Here is a 26,137-nt window from a genome sequence, read left to right as displayed (position 1 = left end):
CGCACTGGATACAGCAGATTTGGGGCGGGAAGGCAAGTGGAGGAAGGGGGTGGGGGGATACGACGGATGCAGAGAGAAGATTATCAACTGGGAGTTGAATGGATGCGAGGGGAACGGGAGCAGGAGACCGGCTCTAGAATCACCAAGGGTCCCACCAAGAGGTCTGGTGTCTGCACCAAATCAGCTTCAGGGATGTAGTCGAAGCGGTGTGGAGCTCAGCCCATCCGAGCTCACCATCATGAAGAAACACTCCGCAAGGGTTGCCCCGCTGTCCGCCTGCAATAGTCCGGTGCTCACCCTCACCAAAGTGGAAGGTAGGGAGAGCTCCTGTCCATGTGGACCGCCTCAATCCCCGCAAACTGGGGCTGTTTTTTTTCCTGCTGTCCCTGTTGTGTGTGTTTTTCCCTACAGAATAGCCTTTGATAGAGACTTCAGCTGAAATATTTCTCTGAAGGCAACCCACGAATCTCATCAGAGACTATAGCCGCTTTTGAAGACGTGGATCAACTTTAGAAAATCTTCCTGCGGGCAGGATGAAACAGCACGGGGATCAATGATGCGCGCAACTTAAAATCTATGATGCCATATTTGTGCATATTTTTGACACAGGGCAGCATCCTGAGAGCATCTCCGTTTTCAGATGCTCTCAGAAATTAATCGCATTATCTAATATTTCTTTTCATCGTGTGATGTAGCAGAAAAATCCCCAAATGATCCCCGACATTGATCCGCACTGTTCATGTTATTGGCGCATTGATTTAAAAAAAAAAAAAAAAAAAAAAAAAAAAAATTATGTGTGGGGTGGTGGGGGGCGGGGGGTAAACGCAACTCACGGACGGTGCCTTGATGTACAGTATACTGTGCTAAATGTCCTGGTCCTTAGGGAGGGTCCTAAGTTGTTATTGCAGCAGGGATTCCCCTCGCACTCTCTCCACCCTTCACCCATCACGAGGAGTCACAGCTAGAATAAATACCAGAGCATCGTGTTGGGGCAGCTGGGACATGAACCCAGCAGTAAACATGTAGACGCTCTGTGATGACACACTCCTCTGTCTGGTGGGTCAGCCTGGTACTGGGTCTCCCTGCTTTGTCCAAGAGTATCTCTCTGATCTGCAGAAGCACAATTAAGAAACTGCCATTTCCTGCTAACATCATTAAGGGACAATACATCTCTGACTGTGTGTGTGTGTGTGTGTGTGTGTGTGTGTGTGTGTGTGTGTGTGTGTGTGTGTGTGTGTGTGTGTGTGTGTGTGTGTGTGTGTGTGTGTGTGTGTGTGTGTGTGTGTGTGGTACAGCCTAGCGATGCTGTGTGTGTGCTGCTGCATCACCCTGTCCTGATGTGTTGAACGAGTAGTGTCATACTTCAGTCCTGCTGTACAGTGTATGTTCCCCTCATGCTTGTGCACGGAAGCAATACACATTTTTCTAATCTACCCCACAGCAAAGAGGAATCCTAAAAGTGAGAGTGTTTTGCAGAGTAAACACTGAATTGGCTGCTGATTTCACGGCACTCACACAGAACAGTATTAGCACCGTGCATCTCAAGTAATCCCCCGCATATCTGCATCTGTCAGGCAGCCTGAGGAAAATAAGGATTAAATTGATAGCATGTTTTGTTCATTTTTACATGCTCAGAATACACATATGCATGTCCTGCCAAATGAAAATGGCCCTTAGAGATTATGATGACTTGCAGATAAACTCAGTGTTTGATCAACTTGATGTTATTTTAGGCAGGTTGCTGGCGGCTGGACTTTGTGCGGTGCACTGAGGTAGCTTAACTGAAGGTAACTGATCCTGTTGTGGACTAATTTGTTTTGTTTTTTTAAAAAAGCTGCTTTCAATTTATAATTAATACAAAAGTTGATTATGAAGACAAAAACAAATACGTCTCACCCTGTGTTAGTTTTGGCAGTCAAAACTCTCCGATTGCTGACTAAGACTCGTTAGTAAAGCTTAAAGCTGTCTATGCTGCTCTTGCTTAGGAGTTCAAAACAGTGCCGGGTATTAATGGGGAAATATGTCAGAAAATACCTCATTATTCATAATTTATGACCAGACCAGCTACTAGAATATGAATGAGGAATTTCCATGCAGTTTTATATGGACACTGCAGAGATCTCTCGAATTAACTGACAAGATGCCTGAGCTGTTTAAACTGTGTTGCATATATTCAGTCACTGTACGTCATCCTGGATGACGTCAGAATAATCACGGCTGCAGGATTACTGTGAAGATTCAAAGCTTAATGGCGTGACTGTCAGTTCAAAACATTTTGTTTTCAGTATAACTGAGGTAGTGGGCTGTTACTGGACAAGCTTCTGGATGCAGAATTAACAAAAGCTATGCTGTGACACGAGGTTTTATAAAGGAGTGTAAAATGTGTCGGTGTTGGGTGTGATACTGAATTGTTAATTGTTGAGCGGAAGTCAACAAGCTATAATGTTTATGATGTGAGCGTTGGGCTCCTGGTTTCAGCAGCTGCTTTGAAGGAGGAGGGAATCACAGGGGGCCACAGCAGATCAGCACACAGCTTTTCAGAGGAGAGAGAGAGAGAGAGAGAGAGAGAGAGAGAGAGAGAGAGAGAGAGAGAGAGAGAGAGAGAGAGAGAGAGAGAGAGAGAGAGAGAGAGAGAGAGAGAGAGAGAGAGAGAGAGAGAGAGAGAGAGAGAGAGAGAGAGAGAGAGAGAGAGAGAGAGAGGAGAGAGAGAGAGAGAGAGAGAGAGAGAGAGAGAGAGAGAGAGAGAGAGAGAGAGAGAGAGAGAGAGAGAGAGAGAGAGAGAGAGAGAGAGAGAGAGAGAGAGAGAGAGAGAGAGAGAGAGAGAGAGAGAGAGAGAGAGAGAGAGAGAGAGAGAGAGAGAGAGAGAGAGAGAGAGAGAGAGAGAGAGAGAGAGAGAGAGAGAGAGAGAGAGAGAGAGAGAGAGAGAGAGAGAGAGAGAGAGAGAGAGAGAGAGAGAGAGAGAGAGAGAGAGAGAGAGAGAGAGAGAGAGAGAGAGAGAGAGAGAGAGAGAGAGAGAGAGAGAGAGAGAGAGAGAGAGAGAGAGAGAGAGAGAGAGAGAGAGAGAGAGAGAGAGAGAGAGAGAGAGAGAGAGAGAGAGAGAGAGAGAGAGAGAGAGAGAGAGAGAGAGAGAGAGAGAGAGAGAGAGAGAGAGAGAGAGAGAGAGAGAGAGAGAGGAGAGAGAGAGAGAGAGAGAGAGAGAGAGAGAGAGAGAGAGAGAGAGAGAGAGAGAGAGAGAGAGAGAGAGAGAGAGAGAGAGAGAGAGAGAGAGAGAGAGAGAGAGAGAGAGAGAGAGAGAGAGAGAGAGAGAGAGAGAGAGAGAGAGAGAGAGAGAGAGAGAGAGAGAGAGAGAGAGAGAGAGAGAGAGAGAGAGAGAGAGAGAGAGAGAGAGAGAGAGAGAGAGAGAGAGAGAGAGAGAGAGAGAGAGAGAGAGAGAGAGAGAGAGAGAGAGAGAGAGAGAGAGAGAGAGAGAGAGAGAGAGAGAGAGAGAGAGAGAGAGAGAGAGAGAGAGAGAGAGAGAGAGAGAGAGAGAGAGAGAGAGAGAGAAGAGTCTCTGCTGCTTATGTAACAGCAGTTGCAAAACTGCTGTTCTCCTCACTAACAACCTGCACCCAACTGCCAATGATTTGTTGTTTTGTTCTCACTTGTAGGATTTTCAGTGGTCTTCCCTTTTTTTCTTCTTATTTTTTGGGGTCCAGTTAACGTAAGTAATTGGTTGTTTTCAGATTTGCGCATGAACTTCTAGTTTTCCTACATTTCTTACTGCCACTGGGTCATCAACATTTCTGCAGGAACGGTCACCTTGTGCTTTGAGAAAGAGGTAGAACAGTCACCAATCAATGTTAATATCAGTCTTAGTGGTAAAATTGTCATTATTAAGGCTCATAACAAAACTATCTATCATCACTTGGTTTTATTTTGTAAAACAGTAATAGTCTATTCTGGGTTTATACTGCTGTCTCCTGCAGCTACTAGTTTGATTCACTGTCTTCATCTGGAGTATTCACCGCTTCCTCTGTGTTCTCGTGACAAACTCACCCGACCATCGGCCCAGGGATGATAAGTATTGATTTCATTTTAAATGTGTTTCCAGTGATGGTGTCTTTGGGGAATGTGCGTGTTGTTCCTGTGCTGTCAGAGGCAGGGGTAAGAAGTTCATTAAAGTCCCTTTAATCTCTCTAATTTCATTACATGCTCTGAAACAGAGCAGGCGCCTTGTAAGAGGGATTCAGTGAACATTCGGCCCTCGGGGAGCTGCTCATATTTCTTCAGCTGCTGTTGTGGGCACACTGAACCTTTACCCCAAGGGCTTCATGCACCTTGACCATAAGTTTCTGTACATCAGTGAGATGACAGCAAATTAAAGTCCCTCACACACAGAAGTAGAGCCTTAGGTCAAAAAGGACACATGATTAGCGTGTTGATAGGAGACTTTGAGCTGTGAAAAAGTGTTTCCCAGTAAAATAACAAATGTGATTGTTTCTTAAATTAAACTTATTCATTTTATTGTGAAAAGCTCAGCAGTTTATATGTCTGTTTGCTCCCTGACTAAAACTAACTGCTCTGTGTAGATACTGCTTTATATGGATGTAAAGTTGGTTAATTTGGCCTGTCTGCCCTGCTCTTTGTGTACATATGAGCATCATATTTATCTTACTAAAATATGTACATGGGAGTCAAAAAGTAGTGAGATTACAACATTAAAACATTGATTTGGTCAATTCAAGGTGAAGGTCGCAAAACTTTGAATCATCCCCGCTTGACATAAAAATAACACGACATCTTCAAGCATACGACTGCGTCTTGTCCTCGTTTGCATGCGTCTTATTTGTATGCAAGTGTGTTTTCTGTTCTTTGTGTGCACAGAAACAAGCTCAGTATGGAGATGAGGCTACATCTGACAAAACAGAGGGCAAACACACATGAACATATTTTTAACCAGCATCAGTTAGAAGGTCACTGGGAGCAGTGATGCCTTTAATTTTGAAGCGTCTTAGCTCCATTAAAAATGTTGGGTCTTGCTTTCTTCCTCTGAGTGTAACAGGAGTTGAGTTTGATGGTTGTCAGAGGAGTGAAAGGGAAGCCTTCTTTTCTTGTGAAATTCATTTTTAAAGCCAGTGAAAAGGGGGCTTTCTCGCTCGATTGATAAGTGTGCAATGAATACACAATGGCAGTTATTTAATTTATTAAGAGGCCAGGCATTTGCTCAGGCTGAGCTCAGGAAGCTCAGTTTCAGTGTAATGAACGAGATTTCATTGAATTTGAGATATGTTGCTGGACTTCTTTGAGGCATATCATATTTGTATTTTGTATAACTGTAACAGTGTAGTTAGTTTTTCATCTTTAAACAAAATCCTCTACAAATGTGTAAAGAAGAAGCTGTGAGCTGTAATCCTAAATAGAGGGAGTTGATCCAAAAGCTTTGGTCGGTGTGCAGGAAGACTGCCCATCCTCTCCAAAGTGCAGTAGACTATATGGCACAGTGTTGGTGGGCCTAAAAGGCTAATTATTACCAATAATTTAACAAACTGAAATAAAAAAATATATAGTTCAGCCATTTCTACAGCACCTGTGGTAATCCTGACATGCCTGGAAATAGTGTCAGCAAAAATGTTCGCTGTGTGTTTCGATGCATTTCATCTGTGGAAATGACTGAGCTGGCAGTTTTTTGATAAACTTACTTTTTTTCACTTTGAAAAAACTATTGGTCAAAGTGTGAGGGTCATTGTACAGCAGTGATATAATGGAAGGGTGTTTAAGAAGTCCTAACTCAGGTTAATGTAAGTCTCATAGAGTCCTTGTGTTATCAGTGGCCTTGGGGTGCAGAGAGGGAGTGAAGCCAGTGTTTGGGTAGACGCTCAGCGTGTACACCTGCGGTGGTTGCCTATCCATTACTTCAACAGGGACGCTGTGGCCAGTCTTTTGAATATTGATTTGTCACGGAAAGTGCGGGGACTCTTTCCAGTCTGTTAAATTGCAGCTCGATCACTCTCTTTTCACTGTTATGAGGGACTGCAATAGAGAGGGAGGGTAATGCTGTCGGTCAGTGTACCTGGTGCCAGTTATGATTATTATTCTGCTCTAACACACACACACACACACACACACACACACATCACACTCTGCTCGCTTGCACACAGTGTTTTGTCGTGTCACCGACCAATGAGGCGTCAGGAGGTCGCAGCACTGACCTGCATCACGGGCATCTGTTGAACCAGCTGGGCAGGTCGAGGCAGTGACAAACAACAAGTTTGCTACTCGGTGAGGAAGTCGCTTCGTTGTCCTCTGAGGTTGAAGGAGAAACCAGTTGAGAGCGAAGGAGAGTGGGATCAGTAACAACTGTCCCACCCTTGTCTGCCCTTCCGGGCCTTTGTCCCCTCCGCCCATGTGGTCCTTACCTACACAGCAGGGTGTGTTTTCCGCCTGTCTCTCTGTCATGTTATTGAGCGGGACAGGCTTGTCAGAGGAGCCTGCTGTGATGTGTTGGAGGTTCTCTGAATGACAGCTTGGTGAGGCCAAGCTGTCACTGCCAAGTATCACAGACTCCCACTGTCTGTCAGACACTGAGGTTACAAAGACAGGGACTGTTGTCTGTAAGTGTTCTGCCTGTCTGTCTGACTGCGTCTCTGCCATGATGAAGCCACCACCTTTCTGTGATAAGACATTTGTACTTAATACTTTGTGAAAAATCTATAAATGGTCTTAATTTTCAAACAAACACAGACTAACATCTCTTAAGACTCTGCTTTTGATTTGCATGTCAGAAATGACAAACCAAATAAGTCAACATGGCATTGAAGGAGTTATTTTTATAAAGGTATTGATTCAGTGATTGATGCTGTGTGACAGCCATGCACAAGTTTAAACAGGAACAGCACTGCATTTGTTTGCTTGTTTTGAATCTAGAGTATTACACCCAAGAGGTTTAGTTAAAGGGTCAGTTCACCTAAATAACAAAACAAAAATCAAAAACCAACAAAAACCATCTTTTTAGGTACTTCAAGTTGTGCATAAATATACAGTTTTACAGATTTCTTTTTTGAGAAGGGAGATTTCTGCCATTAGCCTTTTGAAATGAAAGTGAATGTCAAAACTTTGCACATTGAAATGAATGAACCCTTTAAAGCAGAGGTTCCCAAACTTTTCAGACTATGTACAAACCTAAAAAATATTTTTCATTGAATAAAAGTAATTGATTTAACTATGTAATAGCCTCAGCAAGGTTAAATAACATCAACATTACACTACTGTTTCAAAATCCCAAAATGCATTTATGTTTCCTTCTAGAAGTGACGCCGCTCGACGACTCAACCGTCCACGCCGACTCCTGTTTAGCATTGAAAGGTTCGTCAGCGTCTTCACTTTCCTCACTCATTCTTCTCCCTAAAATCACCAACTGTGGAAACCGAATCTGACTGGGCCAAGCTAACGTTAGCATTATGTAAATTGCAACGTGATGTAACGTTACGCTACGTCGCCAAGCACAGGCAAATAATATCTCGAGGGTATTTAAATGATTAACGGCTAATTTTTTTTCCATCATTGTAACGTGATGTTGGCTCGAATAAAATGAAATGACATTTTGTTGGACTTGGAGCAGTTGGAGTCCAATTGTTGGGCCTTTAAGCAAAGCTCTTGTGCACCACCAGGTGGAGCTTTATATACCATTAGTGGTAGAGTTTGAGAATCACTGCTCTAAAGTATTCATTTACTGTTCGTGGTATAAAGTATGCATGTGGCCATGAAAGGACTTCACCCTATAATGTTTGATGATGAGCATGACAGTGAGTAAATTACATTAGTCAATTCACATAGTCCACAAGACAACCCAACAGATAGTGAGACAAGAAGAAGTGTTCCTCTGAAGTGTGTATGGGTGATTGATCTGTTTACCCTCTTGAATCACTGAGGCAGAGCGCTGCAGTGCACTCTCACTCCCACGGAGGTGTTGCCAAACAACCAAACAGACAAAACTCTCTCTTACCTCGATATAGTTGAGGTCCCGAACAAACCAGCACAAGCCTGATGCTATCATCACTGCCGCCTGCGAGGATCTTTTATTCTCGCTTTGTGGGAAGCAGGGCGGCGCAGAGAGCGGTGGATGGCGTGGGCGGTGGCCTGTTCAGGGAGCAACAGAGGGACATAGCAGGGCTTTCTCGGCCTGTCACGGCCAGGTTCTGTGAAGTGTAAGAGCAGGCAGTCAGGCAGGCAGGACTCTGCTGGCACGTTTGGGATTTGCAGCTATCAGCAGGAGAGATCTGCACTGCAGAGACTGCAGGGGGAGGAAGGAGAGCACAAGTGGGAATGAGGCTCGTCGGGAAGCAGGGAAGCACGGACTGAGATGGAAGAAAAGCTGGACAACTGGGTAGTTAATGGCAAGATAAATATCAACGCCCATGGGAGTGCTTTGACTCGACCGGGAGTTTGACATGTATTCAATACTTAGCCTACGCTCAGTGTAGGAAAATACCACAGGCAGACAAACAAGGATATAAGACAGACTGATTAGCTGTGCCTTTAGTCTTGACAAGACTGATACACCTACAGATGTTCACACAGCTGGAATAGTCTCACCCAAATTTAGTGGATTAGTGTTGATTAAGGAAAAAAACTTTACTTGGTTTGCTGTAATAAAGACCCAGTGGGGCTAAAATATGATCATCTCTGACAACAAGTGCTTCAAGCATCACAGTAAAATCTTCTATTAACACTTTTTACAGACTTCGGGCAACCTTTCTCTGTGCATATTGGTGTTAGTGTGCCTGAGTTCATCTGAGTGGTTGGGATGAACACATTTGAGGAGGCAACAAGGGGGAAGGCAGAAAACAGCTGTCAGAGTGGATCAAGAGCTGCTCCCACAAGGATGCCAAACACGTCCTTCCTGTCTTTAGGGATTTCACAGATGCCTGTTAGGATCCATTTAAGTACATTGGGACATAGAATGGGTTGAATGAATGGAGATGTTTCATATAGTGTTAAACTAAGCATCTTTGGCAATACAGAAATCTCCAACTGAGCCAAATCTAATTCTGTTTTAATGTGGAAAAGGCTGAGACTAATTATGAAATATTTTTTTTAAAGTATGCATAGAGTTGCCTGTGCTGCAAACACCTTGATGACCTTGACAGTTGACATTTGATTATGGACTGATGAGGTTAAGAGCTTTCAGTTAATCATATAGCAGTTACAGAAGAGTCTTTGAGTGTTTGATTCATGGTGTTAGTCGCTTCAAATGTCATTAGCCGAGGAGCCTTTCTATGTCGCTCAGCCACTCCACTGACCCAGCTCCTTCACACTGATGAGTCGAGCTATGCACCGGCGGCTGAGATTGATACGGTATCATTAGTCACCGTCAGTCTACGTGTTAAAGAAATGTGGTTGCTTTCAGTCATCAGTCTGTGCTTCAGTGATAACAAATACATTTACTCAGATGATTTAAATCTCAGCAGCTTTAATCGATAGTTTTTTTGACTCTGCTTTATTTGATCAAAGATAGAATACATTATATTTAAGTATTCTAACAGCTTTGATGTAGAGTGTGGGCTGTGCAATATCAGAAATGCTGTCATGACACTTATCAAAGTGTGCCAGAGCTGGAAATGCTTAGCTGGGCCCTAGAGCCTATCTGGGGGCTGATTGGCTTGGCCCATCACTGCATTTGGAAGATTAAACTGTGGTGCAGCACAGAGAAGTGGTCAGAGCCACGGGATGTGGGACGGAGGCCCAGCAAGGACAAAAACTGGGCAGCATAAACAAGAGATGACCTTCAGAACAAGACAAAGCGGCTTGGAGCTCAGAATAGAGAAACTTAATTCTCACCCTTGTGCACAAGACTTTGATAGACATCCATGTGTGCCTGTCTCTTTTTTTGGTCTTTGCTGATTCATCATTTCACTGCAATAACAGACAATGATCTTGAATCATCTTTCATTGCGACCAAATTTGCCCGTGGGCTGTCAGAGCTTTTTGCAGCAGCAGGGAACATTGTTCAGGATGCTCGAACGGTGCGGCATAATTTCATCTTAATTGCATAACTTTTGGTGTTTGCAGTAGATAAACAGAATGTGGATCGCTTGTGCATTCAGTAGGTAGCCTGGGGAAGCCGGGGCATTAGCATTAGAGGCGATAGTCATCAGGGAAGTTAATCTGCGATGTGGTGCGACCACCTGGCGAGGTCAGAGGCAGCTCCTCCAGCAAGAATGAGTCGCCTCATTGGGCGTGATGGATGTCCTCTTCCACAGCTCTTTTATAAAATACGCAGCAAGCCGCTTATAATAGACGATGGGTGTTCCCTGTTTATTACACAGACCACTTTAACATGGAGTGTATCATCGGTGCTAGGTATGTGGCAACAAACTGACACAGGACAATTACAACAACATGAGAGAGTTCAGCGTCCTGTTGATGCTGTACCATAATCATTATCTCAGTACAATTTAAGTTATATTTATTCCGGTCTCACTGAAGCCTTTTGAAGTGCGTTCTGTATTCCAGTCAGCAGCGTACAGTGCAGATGAATCTGCAAAAGGCTCCCTGCGGATCATCATTACCTCTGGAAACACCACCAGGGAGATCCCTTGTTTTTAACTTTTTGGTAGGTTGGAAGCTACAGAAGATTCATATTATAGAGCCGTTATGAAACGGAACTGACGGGGTCTTTGTTTTCTGTTTTGACTTCTCACTGCTCTGACTGTAAAGCTGTGGTCTTTTAGTTTTGTTCTCAGGGGTGACAGCATAGCTACTGTTTGGGTCAGTCTGACATTATTTTAGAGCTTTACTTTGTTACCGTTAGTCAGAGCCACGAAATATCAACGTATCATCAATACACAATGTGATTTAGTGATAAAAGGAGGCAGATAATATGTCTGATTGTTATGTGCTGAATCAGAGGACCTGAACATTTGAAAGACCGTCTTGAATGCTGCGTTTCACCCTATTAAGTTTTATACATTCACACGTGATTATACTGCTTAGCCCAAACTGTTTAGAGGAGATGACAGCCAGTAAGTCAGCTTGAAGACTCAAGGGAATAGATGACCTTGGTAAGTGAATCGTTTTCAGCGCGGAGTGGGTGTGAGTGGGATGGAAAACGTCAGGTCAACACTTTTCTTTGTTACTGTTAAAGTGAGACGTATGGAGGCTGTCAGGTTTTGACAGGAGAAATAGAAAAGTTGAGTGTTGCTCTGTGTGCCTTTGCACGCTCGGTAAAAACTCACATGCCATTGTAACCCACGAGGTCGTCGTGGATTGGATATCAGATCTGCCCTCTTTTGTCCTCTGTTTGGCTGCCGCCTGTCACACTTGATCACCACATTTTGAAACTCGGATGTCTGATTGATTACCTTCAAGTTCAATTAAACTTCCAATGGAGCTATTTTTATCTGGAAAAAAGACGACATGAAGTCACTCGCACAAATAGTCTCCTGCACGAGCTCCATGCTCAGACCTGCAGCCAAAAATAATCAATACATGTACATGTTTTCTAAACATTAGAACTTATAGAAAAGTAATTTATAGACACAACACCTTTTTTTTTCTGTTTGAAATGTGCTTGTTTCATGTAATAACTTACTTAAAGGTAAACAAAAGTGTACTGTGATGATCTAATGCGTATGTGTCGCATCTACAGGAGAAGACCGTACCAGAGAGAATGTGGTGGGCACCACAGACGCACAGACCGGCGGTGCAGCAGGAGCAGAGTCCAGCTCCGGCAGACGGAGGCTCCACTGCTGCATCAGAGTAACGACCGTACAGGTGCGGAAGGTCCTGTGGGGGGTCGCCATGGTGATGTGCGTGTGCTCGTCCTGGGCAGGCTCCACCCAGCTGGCCAAGCTGACCTTTAAGCAGTTCGACGCCCCCTTCACCCTCACCTGGTTTGCCACCACCTGGAACTGCCTCTTCTTCCCCCTCTATTACATTGGCCACCTGTGCAAGAGCCCGGAGAGGCAGACACCCAGGCAGAGATTCAGGTGAGACCCCTCTCACTGCATCGGGGCAATACAAGCAAGCAAGCTATGTTTATATTGCATTTGTCAAAACAAAAGTTATAAAGCGGTTTACAGGGAGAAACAAAGGGACAGAGATAGATAGAACAAACGGCGAGGATGACATATTAAATAAACAGAGATAAGTGTGTAACCTCAGGAGTAAGCCAAACAAGCTCCTAAAAACAAATATGTTTTGGTTTGTCTTATCTAAAACCTTGTGGGAGAGTCAAAGAGCAGCAACAGTGGGGAGAGTGATATGGATTTCAGTGTGTAGGAATGTTCTTCACGGTGAACCCTGGCCACCTTTAAACACCATTAAAAATAAGCAATCAGTCATGTTGACTAAGGTTTTGGGTTTATTTCAATGCTGTGTGTTTTTTCTTATTATGGCTAACAATGCAAAAAATACTCCCCACGTCAAAATATTAAAGAACAGAACTGACTCAGAAAAAAGTAAATGTTAACTAGAGTCAGTTTTCGTTACACAATTAATCATATACAAAGTACAGCAATAATACAGTTTCACAAAATAGAACATTACGAAGCAGTCATTATATATCAAAGTTGGTCTCTCAGCTGTTACCAAATTAACAATGTTTCATAATTGTCCTGCATAGAGATAAAACCCACAGAGAGATCTCCAAATAGGGGTCTCTAGACAAGCCAGGGAAGACATCAGTTGATAAAGAGGACAGAAACGAGATGTTGTTTTATTTTCCCAAGCTTTTCTTTTTATCTTTTATTTTATTTTAAACCAGCATGGAACCAAGCAAAGGTCACGAGTATATTAGTTAGGATGAGTAAAAATAGCAGAGAAGCAGAATGAATCCATTGAAGAAGTCAGTTCGATCACAAAGCAAAATTAAACATAGAAGATATATGATGTTTCGTATTGTAGCAGTGTGCCTATGGGGATGTTTTAAGTAAATTTGACAACACTCTACCAAATTGGTTTAGTTTCTATTTTCTTTCTTTATAAGGAAACCAACACCTCATGTTAAATCTGTTTCACCAGTTTCCTACTTTAGGACAGCTGTTAATCTTAGTGGAAAAGACCCTCTGTGTTCACTGGTTAGTTGTGCACAGTCACCCACTGTTCAGATTTATTTTTCTGAAATAGCCCAACACACATTTCATTTGGAATATCAGGTTCCCATGGCATCTTTGGGTTGGCTGCTGCTGTTCTCCAAAGTGTGAGAGGTGCTTTCACAGTTGAAACAGTTCATTAATCACGGTCTTTAGACACAAGTCTTATCTCTGCTACCTGCTGTGCTACTTTCGTGCAAAGAGACAAAGAGGGTGGTGAGGTAGAAGGGGTGGTGAGCGGGTTACACTGTATTTCGGATTCTCCTCCGTGTTGCAAGTCTTTATTGTTTCGAGGGCTTACACAAGGATCTGGGGCTGCGCTCCTCGGCCGCAGCTGATGTGCTCTGAATATCAATCACTCCGTTTCCAGCGTGTTTATTCAAATTATGCCGGTGGATTTCAGACAACGCGGAGAAACAGAGATGACATTTGTAATAACTGAACTGCCTCCTTATATAAAACGGAAGCCAAACTAGAGGTAAGGACTGGACATTAGCAATAGCTGGTTTCTGTCCTCACAAATGTGAGTGGAGAGGATTTTCACTGTAAGAGGCTCTTCGTTACGGGGTGTCTGCACCACACCGTTCCTGCTGTATCAACTTGATATTTACATGAAAGATAATAGCTGCAGGAGACAGAAAAATATAAATGAGCCTGCCCGATATCACACCAGAGCGTGTAATACACTCATCAGTCCACTAGGGGTTAAAGTGTCAGTGTGACATTTTGTCAAACGGCAACCAACAGTGATTTCACGCGTCGGTTTGTTAACTGCCTTTCTAAAGCCTCGCGCTTGACTTTATGTCTGGCGCCATCTTGCTAGTTTGGAGCAGTTTGGAGGCATAAGTGACCATATTGGGACGAAGTGGGGAGGAGAGAGCTGTGGATCTGATTCGATCTTATTGGAAACCCGATGATACTACGTCCCGTCCACCGATAGCCGTAAACTGACTGCACCACAGGCCTGTCAATCAAAGAGACATGTACCCAAAAACATGGCTTTTTGAGGCTTATTTTCTAATTAATGACGAGATTAATTTGAGATGGACCACCAGAAAACTAATGTAGTAACTTACGTAACATAGCCAATGTTAAGTGACTCATGTAAGTAACGTGATGTATGTAAGGTTACTTACGCAAAATGACTTATTCTAACCCAAACCATGATCTTTTCCGAAACCAATAAGTTTTTTCCTTTGTCCCTAATCTTGTGATATAAAGCGGCTAAACAATACGGCACCTCACTTTTCCTGCCTCGTATAACACTGACACAGTATCATCTAGTGGACTGACGGGTGTATTACACGCTTTGGTGTGATTTCACTTTAATTAACTCATAACATCAAGATTGCATGTTCATGTCTTAACCTCATTAAAAGAAGTCCAGAAGTTTAATATGGTTTGACTGTTCGGGGTTATTATAAAAAAAAAACTTTTAAAAGTCCCTTAATTTGACAGGTTGAAAGGAGGGAAGGATTGATTGTCTCAGTTCATTTCCTCAAATTTCAGTTTGGAAATACTGTCTTATTATATAAGTTCAAGGCCCTCACTTCTGTTTGCTAATTTATTTTCCAATACTTAAGAAACCAAATAAAGATTATGGCACCTGAGACCAATTTGCTAGTATAAATAATTTTGAAATGTGGTGCTTCAGCTGTTGACTTCATGATGGTCTAAAATCTGTTTCCATGGTAAATTCACCAACAGAATTGTAGAGCTTAAAAGTCTTTTAAATAGCATTGCAGAGTAAAGCAGCAAAGAAACCACAGATTTCCTGATTTAGATTTGATGTTGGTGTGGCCACTGTCTGTAATAAAATGATGATAAACTCCAACGTGGTTGTCACTGAATTAGCATTGTGTTTATAGAAAGGCCTTGAGTGGTGGATTTTTAATGCAAACTCAGCGCTTTGGAGTTGATTCATAGCAATGCTGCTCCCCACTATATCCAGCAAGACACTCTGGCAAATGTGTTACCTGCCACTCTGCTGTTATTGCTGCCTCATCGCTTTCCAAGGGCCCAAATGCTTTCAGGGTAAACGGTTTAACTTAAGAGTCCTGTAAACAGCAGCAGTCAAAAATGCATGAATGTTATGTTTTGAACTTCGGGGGGGAGGGCGGAGTCATAGTTTCGGGGGAAAATCTATCATTGTTGCCTTCACAGCAAAGCAACATATCATCATATTGAGTTGACAGCTTAATAAGAGAGTGGGCAGGACCACTGTGAAGTACTCTGATACAGATAATGTCACGGTTAGGCTCCTCTCTAACATTACAAAGAGTGACACACTGACTCAGGCTGCTAGTTTTTGGACTGTCAGCTTTTATTCAAGGATGTTTTCATCCAGCTTCTCGTGTGGACTAAAAAAAAACTATTGTGGGCACTTCTTCTCAAGTTCTGACTTCAGCCAGAATTTAGTGAAGATATCCACTCAAACACATCCATAGTATCTGACTGAGCTTCAGGAATACAGCCCTTAAAGTTGAATCACTGAGTGTCACCGGATTTAGTTTTGCTTCCAAAGTTTGTCCATTAAGATCAAGCTAACTAGAATTCCTTATACTGAGTCATTTAATCACAAATACGTGTTTCCTCATGTCCCTCCATCATTACACACACATGGAATTTCATACCCAGAAACTGATCTTGTGACAAGTAATGCAGAGAAAGGAGGAAGTCGAAAGTAACAAACGTCTTCCTCTTGTTATAGTAAAACACCAAACAACTTTTTCTTTGATTCACCAACAAACAGCCCTGCAGAAATGATCCCGGTTTGTTGTCATGCTTGAGCGTATGTGTCCAATACAACAAATGAAGATCACTCCTACACTGTAACTGCTTAGATGTTTCCCTGATTTCTACTGCCATTAAAAACAAATCATAAAACAAATCATAAAAAAAACACCTGCGGGGGAAATAAAATGTTTCATTGAAGGGGAGAGCTGAATGTATAACTTTAAGGCCTTGTGGGACAGCAGATTATATTCTTAAATATTTACTAATTTCTCAAAGATGGTAGAGTTGGTCCCACATGCACTTCGATGAGGGACCAGCATCATTTAGATGTAACTGTTGATTTTGGAAATACTGTACTCACTCATCACAGATTAGTGTCTCTGCTATCGCTTGTTCAGATAAAGCTGTTTATGCCCCCTAAATGTTGATTAAAGTCCCGGACCGTCATGATATTTATCAACTTTTAAATTACAGTGTACGATATTGTCAATCTGCTAACGCCTTGCTCTGCATTACGTTTCTACACAGGGAGTGCTGTCGGTTTTTCGGGGACGACGGGCTGACACCCAAGGTGTTTTTCACCAAGGTCGCTCCCTTTGGCCTTCTGTGGATCCTCACCAACTACCTGTATCTGCAGGCCCTCAGGAAGATCAACACAACAGACGTGTCGGCGCTCTTCTGTTGTAACAAAGCCTTCGTCTTCCTGCTGTCTTGGATTGTACTCAGAGACCGCTTCATGGGGGTCAGGGTGAGTACATCAGCAGTTTGCTGCTTCCAACACAAAACTTTGTGGCTGTATCTTTAGATTAGAGTTTAAGTCAGGCACAGGCTGCAGAAGGCAAAGTGGAGTGTAAAACAATGACTGTATCTGCTGGGCTTGCAACTTTCATCTGTAATAAATAAGAAAATGACAAACAAGAGTCATTTTCATGATGTAATTGATACAAATTTAAAAGAAAAGGAGCTTGTCTTAGGTTACATAGCATCAGCGTAGCTTTTGTTTGTTGGTATCTGATGTATGAAGAGATAATATCTTTTAGTTTAATGCTCACATGCCTTGTATCTTGAATAATAACATTTTTGACTGAATTTAGTGAATTGACCAATACAGGTAAAAAAAAAAACCTATTGATTTATCTGATTTATGAGTAGCTCCACAAATTGGGGATTTTTTTTCTCAACAGATTGAATCCGTTTGATAATGTTCAGACCTTTAAAGAGGAAAAAGTGTCCTGTTTTTCTTTCTATTTTCTATTTTCTAGCTCTGATCTTGGCTCATGTCTTATAAAAATGACCTTCTCTTAACATTAGGCTTCTTTCTGTGCCTCTTATTGCTTTCTCCTTGGAAAGAAAGAAGCCTACTATATTTCCTTTTAAGCTCTAGTGTGAAAGTAAATTTTGTCCTGGAGTGAGTGTGTATCAGCTCAGTCGCGCGGTTCCATCATCAAGACAAAAAAAAAAAAAATCTGTGTATATTCAGCCACCACCTAAAGGAATGCAAATCATCTGCGATGGTTTGCCGAATTTGCCGTTGCATGCGTGAACCACGTAACGGTTGAGTAGAGAGCAGGCTATCTGCGTGACAGCTGCTTACCCACCAGTGATCAGTGTTGTTCAAATGTAGCTGCTGCTGCTGCTGTGTGTGTGTGTGTGTGTGTGTGTGTGTGTGTGTGTGTGTGTGTGTGTGTGTGTGTGTGTGTGTGTGTGTGTGTGTGTGTGTGTGTGTGTGTGTGTGTGTGTGTGTGTGTGTGTGTGTGTGTGTGTGTGTGTGTTTGGGTCACTGATTGGGTCCGGACGAGCAGAGAGAAGTAGAAGAAGAGTGAGGGTTTACCTTTGTGAATTGAGGTATCTCCTGCTCTCCTCCCACTGCACGCCTCAGATGCTTTCATATCTGCAGCCGTCCTGCACTCTGCAGAATGGATTTCCCTTGTTTCTTTTTCTTTCTTTCAGACACTCACAACCACCTCATCTCTCCCTTGTGCATGCCCCAACTCCCAACCCCCATTATTTGCGGTGAAAAGCCCCAGTAAGAGACAAATACTGTAATAATCCGGGTTCTCTCTCTCCGCCTCTCTCTTGCTCCGTTGCTTAGTGGTGGGGATTGCAGCGTTTGGAAGTCTGCAGCAATGCAGGGGATCTTGGATGAGTTTGTCACGAAAGTGAAGGCGGGGAGAGAGAGAGAGAGCGTGAGGGATGCGAAATCGTTCTTGTTAAACGGGGACGTGGCTTGTTTCAGTCATATTGTGTGCATTAAGAGATTTTATTGGTGGCTGCAGAGTACGAGTGATCCTCAGGTTATGACCTAAAATAAAATAAAGCGAAGAGCCTAACGGTCGACGTGGGACTTGTGTTTAGATGCACGAGTTGTAAAAGGGAGTTAGTAATCCAAGTCCACGTGCTGCAGTAAGAACGCCGCACTCACAATGAGACCGTACGAGATTAGAAAAAGTTGTGACCCTTGTTTCCTCCCCGCTCTCACATTGTGCTGAAACACCTTGCATTGCCGCTGACCCTGTAAGCAAACAGCCGTTCGCAGAAGCGGAAGGTGGAGCCGTGAGTGACGGGAAGCCTGCAGTGCAGAAAGAGCCATTTTGTCGAAGGTGCCTGAGGAGCTTTGGCCAAGCAAAAACACACGGCTCATTTATCTTCCCGACACCTCTTTAATGCAGAGCTAATCCACTCAGCTGGACAGCGCCTTGTCCCCGTCGCTTTTCTTCAGGCCAAACAGTGTACAGTCACAGTATGAACACGGGCACTCAGACGTATAGCACTTCTAAAAATGTAACGTAATCCACGAGAGATTTGGTTTTGGTGCATCAAAGCTGACTGAGACGAGGGATGGTTCGGTGCCAACTTGAAGCTGTGATAATCGCAGAGGCAGGCGGTGGGAGTGAAGCGGGTGGGATGCGGGATCGAGAGGGGGTATTTGGTTTGTAAACACGATGGCGGTGTAACGGAAATCAATGTCAGACAATCAAGGCCAACACCGCAGAAGCTGCCTGTCCTGCACTGGAAGCACTTGCAGTGGGAATGTGAGAGCGGATTTCCTCTGACGTGCCTGCATGTGAGAAAAAGTAAAAGAAAACAAAAACAAATGAGCAGCCTTCAGACTTTAAAATAAACCCCACCAAATAATAATATCATTACAAGCCAGGCCTTGTGAGGCTTGTGATTTGTGCAGTGAATAACAAAGTGGAGGCCATGTGTTCCTGCTGTGTCCCTACACAGCATCTTTATCACCACACAGCATGTTGTCCATCCTTCACTCACTGATGTTCTCTCGCTCTCGCTGCAGATAGTCGCTGCTATCTTGGCCATAGCAGGCATCGTCATGATGACCTACGCCGATGGATTCCACAGCCACTCAGTCATCGGCATCGCTCTGGTCGTGGCTTCTGCATCAATGTCGGCGCTCTACAAGGTATTTGTTTGCATTTCATCCACGTCGAGACTGAGCTCGTGTTCGTCCACAAACCTCTTTTGTGGTGTCACTTTAATTCTCTGTGGAGCGAAACTAAATTGAAATAGCCAAACATATGTATGAATAGTCTCATCTTATGTAAGAAATCCTGGACCAGCTCCCTTTTAGTTATGTAACCAGGTGGCAAATGACAGGAGGAGATTATGAAATATAAGAGTCAGTCGACAGAAGTGTGAGATAAGCCAGCGTCTGATTTATGGCCTCCGGCTGTGATATCCCGATCAAGAAGGTTGCGGGACATTATTGTTTTGACGGGGTCTGGTCTCCTCTGCTCTGCTGTTTGTGCCGCCTAATGTGATAAACAGACTGCAGCGGCCCCGGGCCAGACACATAGCAGGTGCACCCTCTATAATAATCCTCACTTCCTGAAGGGGGCAGATTTTGTGCATTCATCGCGCTCCTCCCTCTTTGCCCTCAGGTGCTCTTCAAGATGGTCCTGGGCAGTGCCAAATTTGGAGAGGCGGCGCTCTTTCTGAGCATTGTGGGGAGCGCCAACTTTGTTTTCATCAGCTTTGTGCCGGTCATTCTGTATTTTACACACGTGGAGTACATTGGCTCCCCTGGAGACATCCCCTGGGCCTACTTCTGCGGGGTTGCAGCCCTGCTCTTTGGTATGTGATGACACACAAAGCAATATCGTGCATGTAAATCCACACGTCATTTTGACACTGTCGCTGTGTAGTCTGCTGCTGCCGTTTTCTGATTCTGCTTCTTCCTACAGCTTTCAACGTCCTGGTGAACTTTGGCATCGCGATAACATACCCAACATTAATTTCGCTTGGCATCGTCCTAAGTGTTCCTGTAAATGCCAGTAAGTCTCTTGGTGTTGCTCCCGGTCCTCGCTTTTTAGATCGGGTCACCATTTAATATTTGATAGCATTGAAATCCCTCAAAAGTAATCATCTATATTTGATGGAGGATGGAATTTACATTTCAAGCTATGCTCCCTGTCCCCGTATGTATGTATTGTCAGTTTATTTGACAAATGTATTATTCAGGATTATTTACAAACCATTTAACACACAGATCATTTACATTAATCCCATTCCTGTCTCATCATTTCTTTCTTGTAATTTTACAGTGGTGGACCTATACACGTGTGAGATTAATTTCAACACGGTGCGCCTCATTGCCGTGTTCATCATTTGCCTGGGTTTCCTCATGCTGCTGTTACCGGAGGACTGGGACCAGTGCATCATCCAGCTCAGCACAAAGCTGCGCAAACGTGAAGAGCCGGCAGAGAGCAGCGGAGAGGCGGGCGCCACCACAGGGCTCAACTGGAGAGGGAGAGGCAGGACCTCCATGTCAACATTTGCACATTGAAATAGCTCCATACAAACACACACACACACACACACACACACACACACACACACACACACACACACACACACACACACACACACACACACACACACACACACACACACGAACACATTGGATCTGCCTGGTTCCCTGCCTTTTGTTTCGCACAGACTTGGACAGCCCTCGGATCGGTAACATTTGCACCGGGAGGGGGAAGACGCAGCGGGCACAGACTGTGTATTATTCATTTGGCATCCGAGTTGGTGCATGGACTCATATCAATTGTAATCCCTCTTACCCCAAAAATAATCAGGTATAACTGATTGAGTCATGTATTGATTTTGCCGTACCTCGAAATCATTCCATTCGTTCATCACACGTCCTCGCGCCTGGGAAGGCTTGCAAACTTGCCTGATATTTTTCAGTCACGAGACAAACGGACAGACATCTTTCGAGGCAGGCCGAACACCTTGCAGACCAGCAGGCTTTAACATGTGCACATTTACACACGCCTATAAAAATCCAAAGAAGAATGCCTAAAATGCTGAATGCCTGACAACAAAAGGGAGGCCCACGGCGGCATCCCTCAGGTGTACACCTAATGACAAATACCTGCCTTTTGTGCGCTGTACATAGCTGTATTTCACACCTTGGACGTCCTGGAGCTGTGGACCCGATGGGCTCATCTGGAGTGAAGGGGACCTGTCTGGACATCTGAGGATCAATCTGAGCTGAAGAAGCTTTCACAATGCCTCTTCCCTGTTCATCCTGAGACAAGAGGTCAAGTTCTTTTCAACCACGCTGATTGGCACCCCGTGGTTATGTGCTTTCCTGGGGCTAAAGTCCCACTCTGTCAATACTCACCCGCAGATTAGTCACGAAATACCTAAAACCGGTATCCCTCCTGCTTTTTGTTCTCAGTGCATGAGATGGTTGAGGTTTGTCAAAGGGTGCGAGTGCTTTCCACTCCACGAAGCACCAGCCTCACATTTTCTGTTGACGAACACACTAATAGTTACTAAACCGTAATAACAGTCTATTAAACAGGCAATGTAGGTAAAACGTGTATTTATGTATTGTCATTCAAATAAATTGTAAACTTTCATAATGAATGCGTCAAGCATCCCAATCTTTGGATGGGCTAAAATCTCTGACACATTTCAATAAGACCGACGCGCTTAATGAAAACCCGGAACGGCCCCTTTAATTACTTTGAACATGGACCATAGCTATCGCTGAGCCTCCCTTTGAATACTTATCTCGTGTAATTCCTGGACTCGTATGCACAGAAAACAATCTGTAACGATTGAGTCAAACTGTTTAATTTCGAGCAAAAAGAACCAACCGGGTGTAACACAGTCCACTAGAGGGCGACGTGTCCCGTTTTTGCCTTCGCCGAGACGTAAAAAGTAAGGCGCCGTCGTTTTAGGCACCAACAACTACGAGGTTAGGTTTTGGAAAAGATCATGGTTTGGGTTAGAGTAAGCAATTTTACACAGGTAGCCCTGCATACGTAATTTAGATACTTGACATGAGTTAAATACGTAACCTAACTACGTCACTGAAAAGAACTCCATGTTGATTTTTGCTCTCTCGTGGATGTGTACACACGACCTCAGTCCCACGACCCTGACTTCTTTGGCCCCGATCGTACAGGAGCGCTCACTTTTCACGCCAAGGCGAGGCAAAACGTGACACCGACCGCTCTGTCCTCCGGTGGACTGACGGCTGTGACACCGGGCTGAAATAACAGACAACGGGAAACGGTCTCACTGTGGCTCGAGGAGAGGCGTGACGACACGTGGCTCGCATTTCTCCAGCTCCTCTTTTAATCAAGACAAAGTCTTACTGCGTCCGTTTTCATTTATCACATTTCCGAGGCACGCTAACAAGCAAGATGAAGCCTGAGAGCAACTGAGGCACTCGCCTGGTAGAGCGGTGGTGTAAACTCTGCCTTGTTGTGAATGTATTGAACGTCACTCGACCACACATGCTCACTTACGTGCTATCTGTGTTTCACAGTGCCACCACAGACTGCTGCAGAGACACTCTTTAATACGATCCTCATCTGAATGATTTGCTTTTTGTTTTAGTTTTTTTTGGAGCAACCTCTCGATGCATCGCGGCAGGACTATTTTCTATTTTTTGCATTTGGTTGCCGACTAACCTGGAGGGGACAGGAAGTGACATCTACAGAACGAGCATGCACATACTGTATGAGCAGATACAGCTGAGAAGTCCACTTCACTGCCTTTTCTTTGTTTTGCAATAGAGTACATTAGCACTGTTTCCCAATTGTCATTCTCTATGACAATAAATAATAATATTGTATTCCTCTGGAATTATTGCGAGACATAAACGTAAACCTTTGTAAGGAATGATGATTTTTACACCGAGATGCAACATATGGTTATCACATTTGAGGAAGAAATACTTAAAACGTAAATAAATGATGGGTTGTTAGATCTACTGTTGGGTGTCTTCGAGTGTAATCAAATGTACTATATAAAAATATTTCTTTTCAATACACTTCCTTGTCCAGGTTTGTTCTTCCTCTGTGTTCTGATGTTAGATATTTGATTCATTAATTAGTGGATTAACAGTAAATGAATCTGCAATTTTACAATTTATCATTTCATTCATATTTCAGAATTTCATATTTACTTATATGAGGAAATGCAACCTTTCTTTGTTTTATTTAGAAGTATTTGGAGAGGTTTAAAGTGTTGGACGGTCTAATATTACAGATTCAGCTGTGGTAAGTTGTGATGATCAATTTTTAATATTTTGTTCCATTGTATAAACCAAATCAATAAGCAATGAATCTAGGAAATAATTTGCACATCAATTTGATGTGATATGAGCCTTTTCTATAAAACCAAATTGATATGGCATGAAAGTCAGACATGTCTGAATTAAATTATTTATAGATTAGTTGATGAACTAGCTTCATCATCAATTCATTTTTGAAGTTATTTTTTTTTTTGGCTTAGATATCACCTGATTTCAGCTTCTAAAATGTGAATATTTTTTGGTATTATTTAATAATTAAGTAAACATTTTTGGGACTTGGACTGTTTGTCAAACACAATCAAAATGTAATGTCTGGCTTTGGGAACTTCTAACTTTTTTTTTTATCAATTAGCATTAGCTGAGACAGTAATTGATAAATTAATTGGTAATGAAAATAATTGTTTATTTCAGTCCTAGTCTGATGCTATAAGTGACAATTGTTCTGACTAACAAATATCATGCTCTACTCTCACTGTTATCTGGCCATAGAGAAAAGTGGCCCGCCGCTCCTCGGTCAGAGCAGAGAAAGGCAGCCTGCTGCCCCCTTGTGGCCGAGAGGGAACCTGCAGGTACTCCACTCTCCCGTCGCCACCAGCATCAGTACACACAGAGGGCGAGGAGGTGATTTCAGGTTGACACGCTTCAAATAGATGCTCCTCAGAGGGATGTTTCAAGTCAGTGCTAACAGCAAAAATGGAGGGGCAATACCTTGAGTTGTCAAAGGTCAAACTCTGAGAGCTAGGAGGCGAGCTGGGACGGGTGGTGGTCAGGGTGCAGAGGTCGCTGCTCCTGCCGTCATCTCCCTCGGCTCCGACCTCCCCTGACCTGCCCACCACACTCCCCAGACGAGCTCGTATTTGTTGCCCGAGTCCCCGAAGAGCGCTTTGGAAACGCTTGCTGAGCAGCGCGTACAGCAGAGGATTGATATCAGAGTTCAGAAGCACCAGCCAGTAGGAGAGGGTGACAGCAGAGGGCGGGACGAGGGTGGACTGGCCTGAGAGTGCGGTTTCTGTGGCCTGAACCAGGGCCACACCGATGTACGGTGTCCAGCAGAGGAAGAAAGCCGCGATGACCAGGAAGAGACGCACCACTCCGTGGCGGTTCTGCAGAGAAGGCCGGGAGGCGCTCTGAGCTCGGAAGGAGAAAATACGTCCGGATGCTGGGTTGTTCTGCTCTGCTGCGGCGTCAAGAGGAGCAGGGTTGATGTAGTTCTCCTTCTCTGCGCTGACCCGAGACACAAACTGTCCACTTATATGATAGATTAACCTCGAGGGGCTCCCACGGTGCTGGTGAGATGAATCCGGATTCCTGCTGCGCTGCACGGACTCCTCCAGAGTGTGAATCCTCCTGGCGTGGCCGCGGGCCACTTGGACAACGCTCGCGTAGCAGAAGAGGATGACCACCGCAGGTACGAGGTAGGAGAGCGCGGCCGTGAAAGCGGTGTAGCTGGGACAGTTGGCCCAGTTCACCGCGCAGCTGTACATGGGAGCCACGTAGCAGATGGAGCTCCAGCCCAGCAGGGGAGGGCAGCTGGTGGCCAGGGCCTGCAGCCAGATCCACAGCGTCACAGCGCACGTCCTCCACAGGGTGCAGCGGGAGCTGTAGCGCAGGCCGTCCGTGATGGAGTGGTAGCGGTCGAGAGCAATAGCGGCAAGTGTCAGCACAGAAGCGGTGCAGAACACGGAGGAGGTGTAACCCACGAACAAACAGAGGTCCTGGCAGGACGGGAGAGAGACGTGACATCCTCACATTACACAGTCAAGAGGATCAAAGGGACATAAGAGGTCATGCTTGAGGTCAAACGTAAAACATTTCACCCGGTTAAGAGGTGACCTACGGTCCAGTCCACCCATCCGTGGTCCATGACGGAGAGGGCGACAAAAGGCATGACCCCGATGCCCACCAGGAGGTCACTGATGGCCAGGTTCACGATCAGCACCGACGCCACCGACCGGAAGCTCTTGGTTGCAGCCACAATAATGATGACAAGAATATTCCCTACAAAGAGAGACAACAAAGCACAGGCGCAAAAGAATGATGCACAAGTCAAACACCACACAAACATCTTTTCCAGCTGTAACCTGGAAACAGGCAAAAACATCCACACCTGTTATTTAATCACAGAATGCAGAAAATTGCGAACAGAAACGGAAAGATTTGTTCTTATTCCTGAGCTACAGCAGTTTATTACTCGTGAAAATGTTTCCCCAAGATCCCCTAAGACTTGTTAAAATACTTATTTCAGGCCGACGGCAGATACATGCTTCTGAAATGACGCAAGACACTGAAACCTTTCCATCAGTGGGATCATAAAAAACAGTGCATCACCGTGTTATGTGATATTACCGAGGCACCGAAACGAGACGTTTTCTCGACACACTGGAAAATAAAGTGTAAACAGGTTGGTCTGTACCCGTCACGGCACCCAAACACATCAGCACCATGAGAACCTCCAGGACCAGCGGGATCCGCTCCGATGCCCCGAACTCTGCATCCTCGGACCGGCTGGCGTTGACCGCTGCCGCCGCCTGCAGAGACGCCCGGGGCTCCGACCGGGAGCCTTCCGGATCGTCCATTACACACTCAAATAACCTGCTATCTGCACATGGTGAGCCAAGACGGACTCGGGAGGGAAAAGACATGACTGTGATCGTCACATGCGCTCCCATCTGCTCCCATTCCGGTCGGTCTCCAGGTGATCCAGCTCCTTCACCTTTTTCAACGGGAGGGAGGAGGAGCGTGAAGACCTGCT

General features: G+C 44.3%; 2 protein-coding genes across 3 annotated transcripts; one reads left to right on the top strand and one right to left on the bottom strand.

Moving 5' to 3' along the window:
* Positions 1 to 41: 41 nt before the first annotated feature.
* slc35f3b (solute carrier family 35 member F3b) lies at positions 42 to 23,121 on the top strand. 2 transcript variants are annotated; one of them, XM_069713921.1, is made up of 8 exons: positions 42 to 314; positions 7,285 to 7,341; positions 11,627 to 11,966; positions 16,335 to 16,554; positions 19,102 to 19,227; positions 19,706 to 19,898; positions 20,009 to 20,098; positions 20,369 to 23,121. In XM_069713921.1, exons 1-8 carry the CDS (start codon positions 239 to 241, stop codon positions 20,608 to 20,610), a joined length of 1,344 nt encoding a protein of 447 aa, XP_069570022.1. In that variant the 5' UTR covers positions 42 to 238; the 3' UTR covers positions 20,611 to 23,121. The 2 variants fall into 2 exon arrangements, with proteins under 2 accessions (XP_069570022.1, XP_069570023.1); XM_069713922.1 differs by lacking the exon at positions 7,285 to 7,341.
* Positions 23,115 to 26,015, bottom strand: LOC138629932 (5-hydroxytryptamine receptor 1D). Its single transcript, XM_069713920.1, has 3 exons — positions 25,799 to 26,015; positions 25,223 to 25,383; positions 23,115 to 25,100 (listed from the first exon to the last, which is right to left on the bottom strand). Exons 1-3 carry the CDS (start codon positions 25,959 to 25,961, stop codon positions 23,832 to 23,834), a joined length of 1,593 nt encoding a protein of 530 aa, XP_069570021.1. The 5' UTR covers positions 25,962 to 26,015; the 3' UTR covers positions 23,115 to 23,831.
* Positions 26,016 to 26,137: the final 122 nt, after the last annotated feature.

This window comes from Brachyistius frenatus, unplaced genomic scaffold, assembly GCF_029030835.1.
Source record: "Brachyistius frenatus isolate BFR_SWC_R1_liver_20210118 unplaced genomic scaffold, ASM2903083v1 Contig_124, whole genome shotgun sequence".
Taxonomy (NCBI): domain Eukaryota; kingdom Metazoa; phylum Chordata; class Actinopteri; family Embiotocidae; genus Brachyistius; species Brachyistius frenatus.
Note: the sequence above shows the minus strand (reverse complement) of the source record. Positions and strands in the feature narration are given on the sequence as shown.

Bases quoted from the DNA above. Each gene is read 5' to 3' on its own strand.
- slc35f3b (XM_069713921.1), top strand. From the start codon at position 239: ATGAAGAAACACTCCGCAAGGGTTGCCCCGCTGTCCGCCTGCAATAGT. The intron at 7,342-11,626 runs GTTCGTCAGCGT...TCGCATCTACAG, and splicing joins CTCCTGTTTAGCATTGAAAG to GAGAAGACCGTACCAGAGAG. The intron at 16,555-19,101 runs GTGAGTACATCA...CTCTCGCTGCAG, and splicing joins ACCGCTTCATGGGGGTCAGG to ATAGTCGCTGCTATCTTGGC.
- LOC138629932 (XM_069713920.1), bottom strand. From the start codon at position 25,961: ATGGACGATCCGGAAGGCTCCCGGTCGGAGCCCCGGGCGTCTCTGCAG. The intron at 25,384-25,798 runs GTACAGACCAAC...CTCTCTTTGTAG, and splicing joins GTGTTTGGGTGCCGTGACGG to GGAATATTCTTGTCATCATT. The intron at 25,101-25,222 runs GTAGGTCACCTC...CCGTCCTGCCAG, and splicing joins ACGGATGGGTGGACTGGACC to GACCTCTGTTTGTTCGTGGG.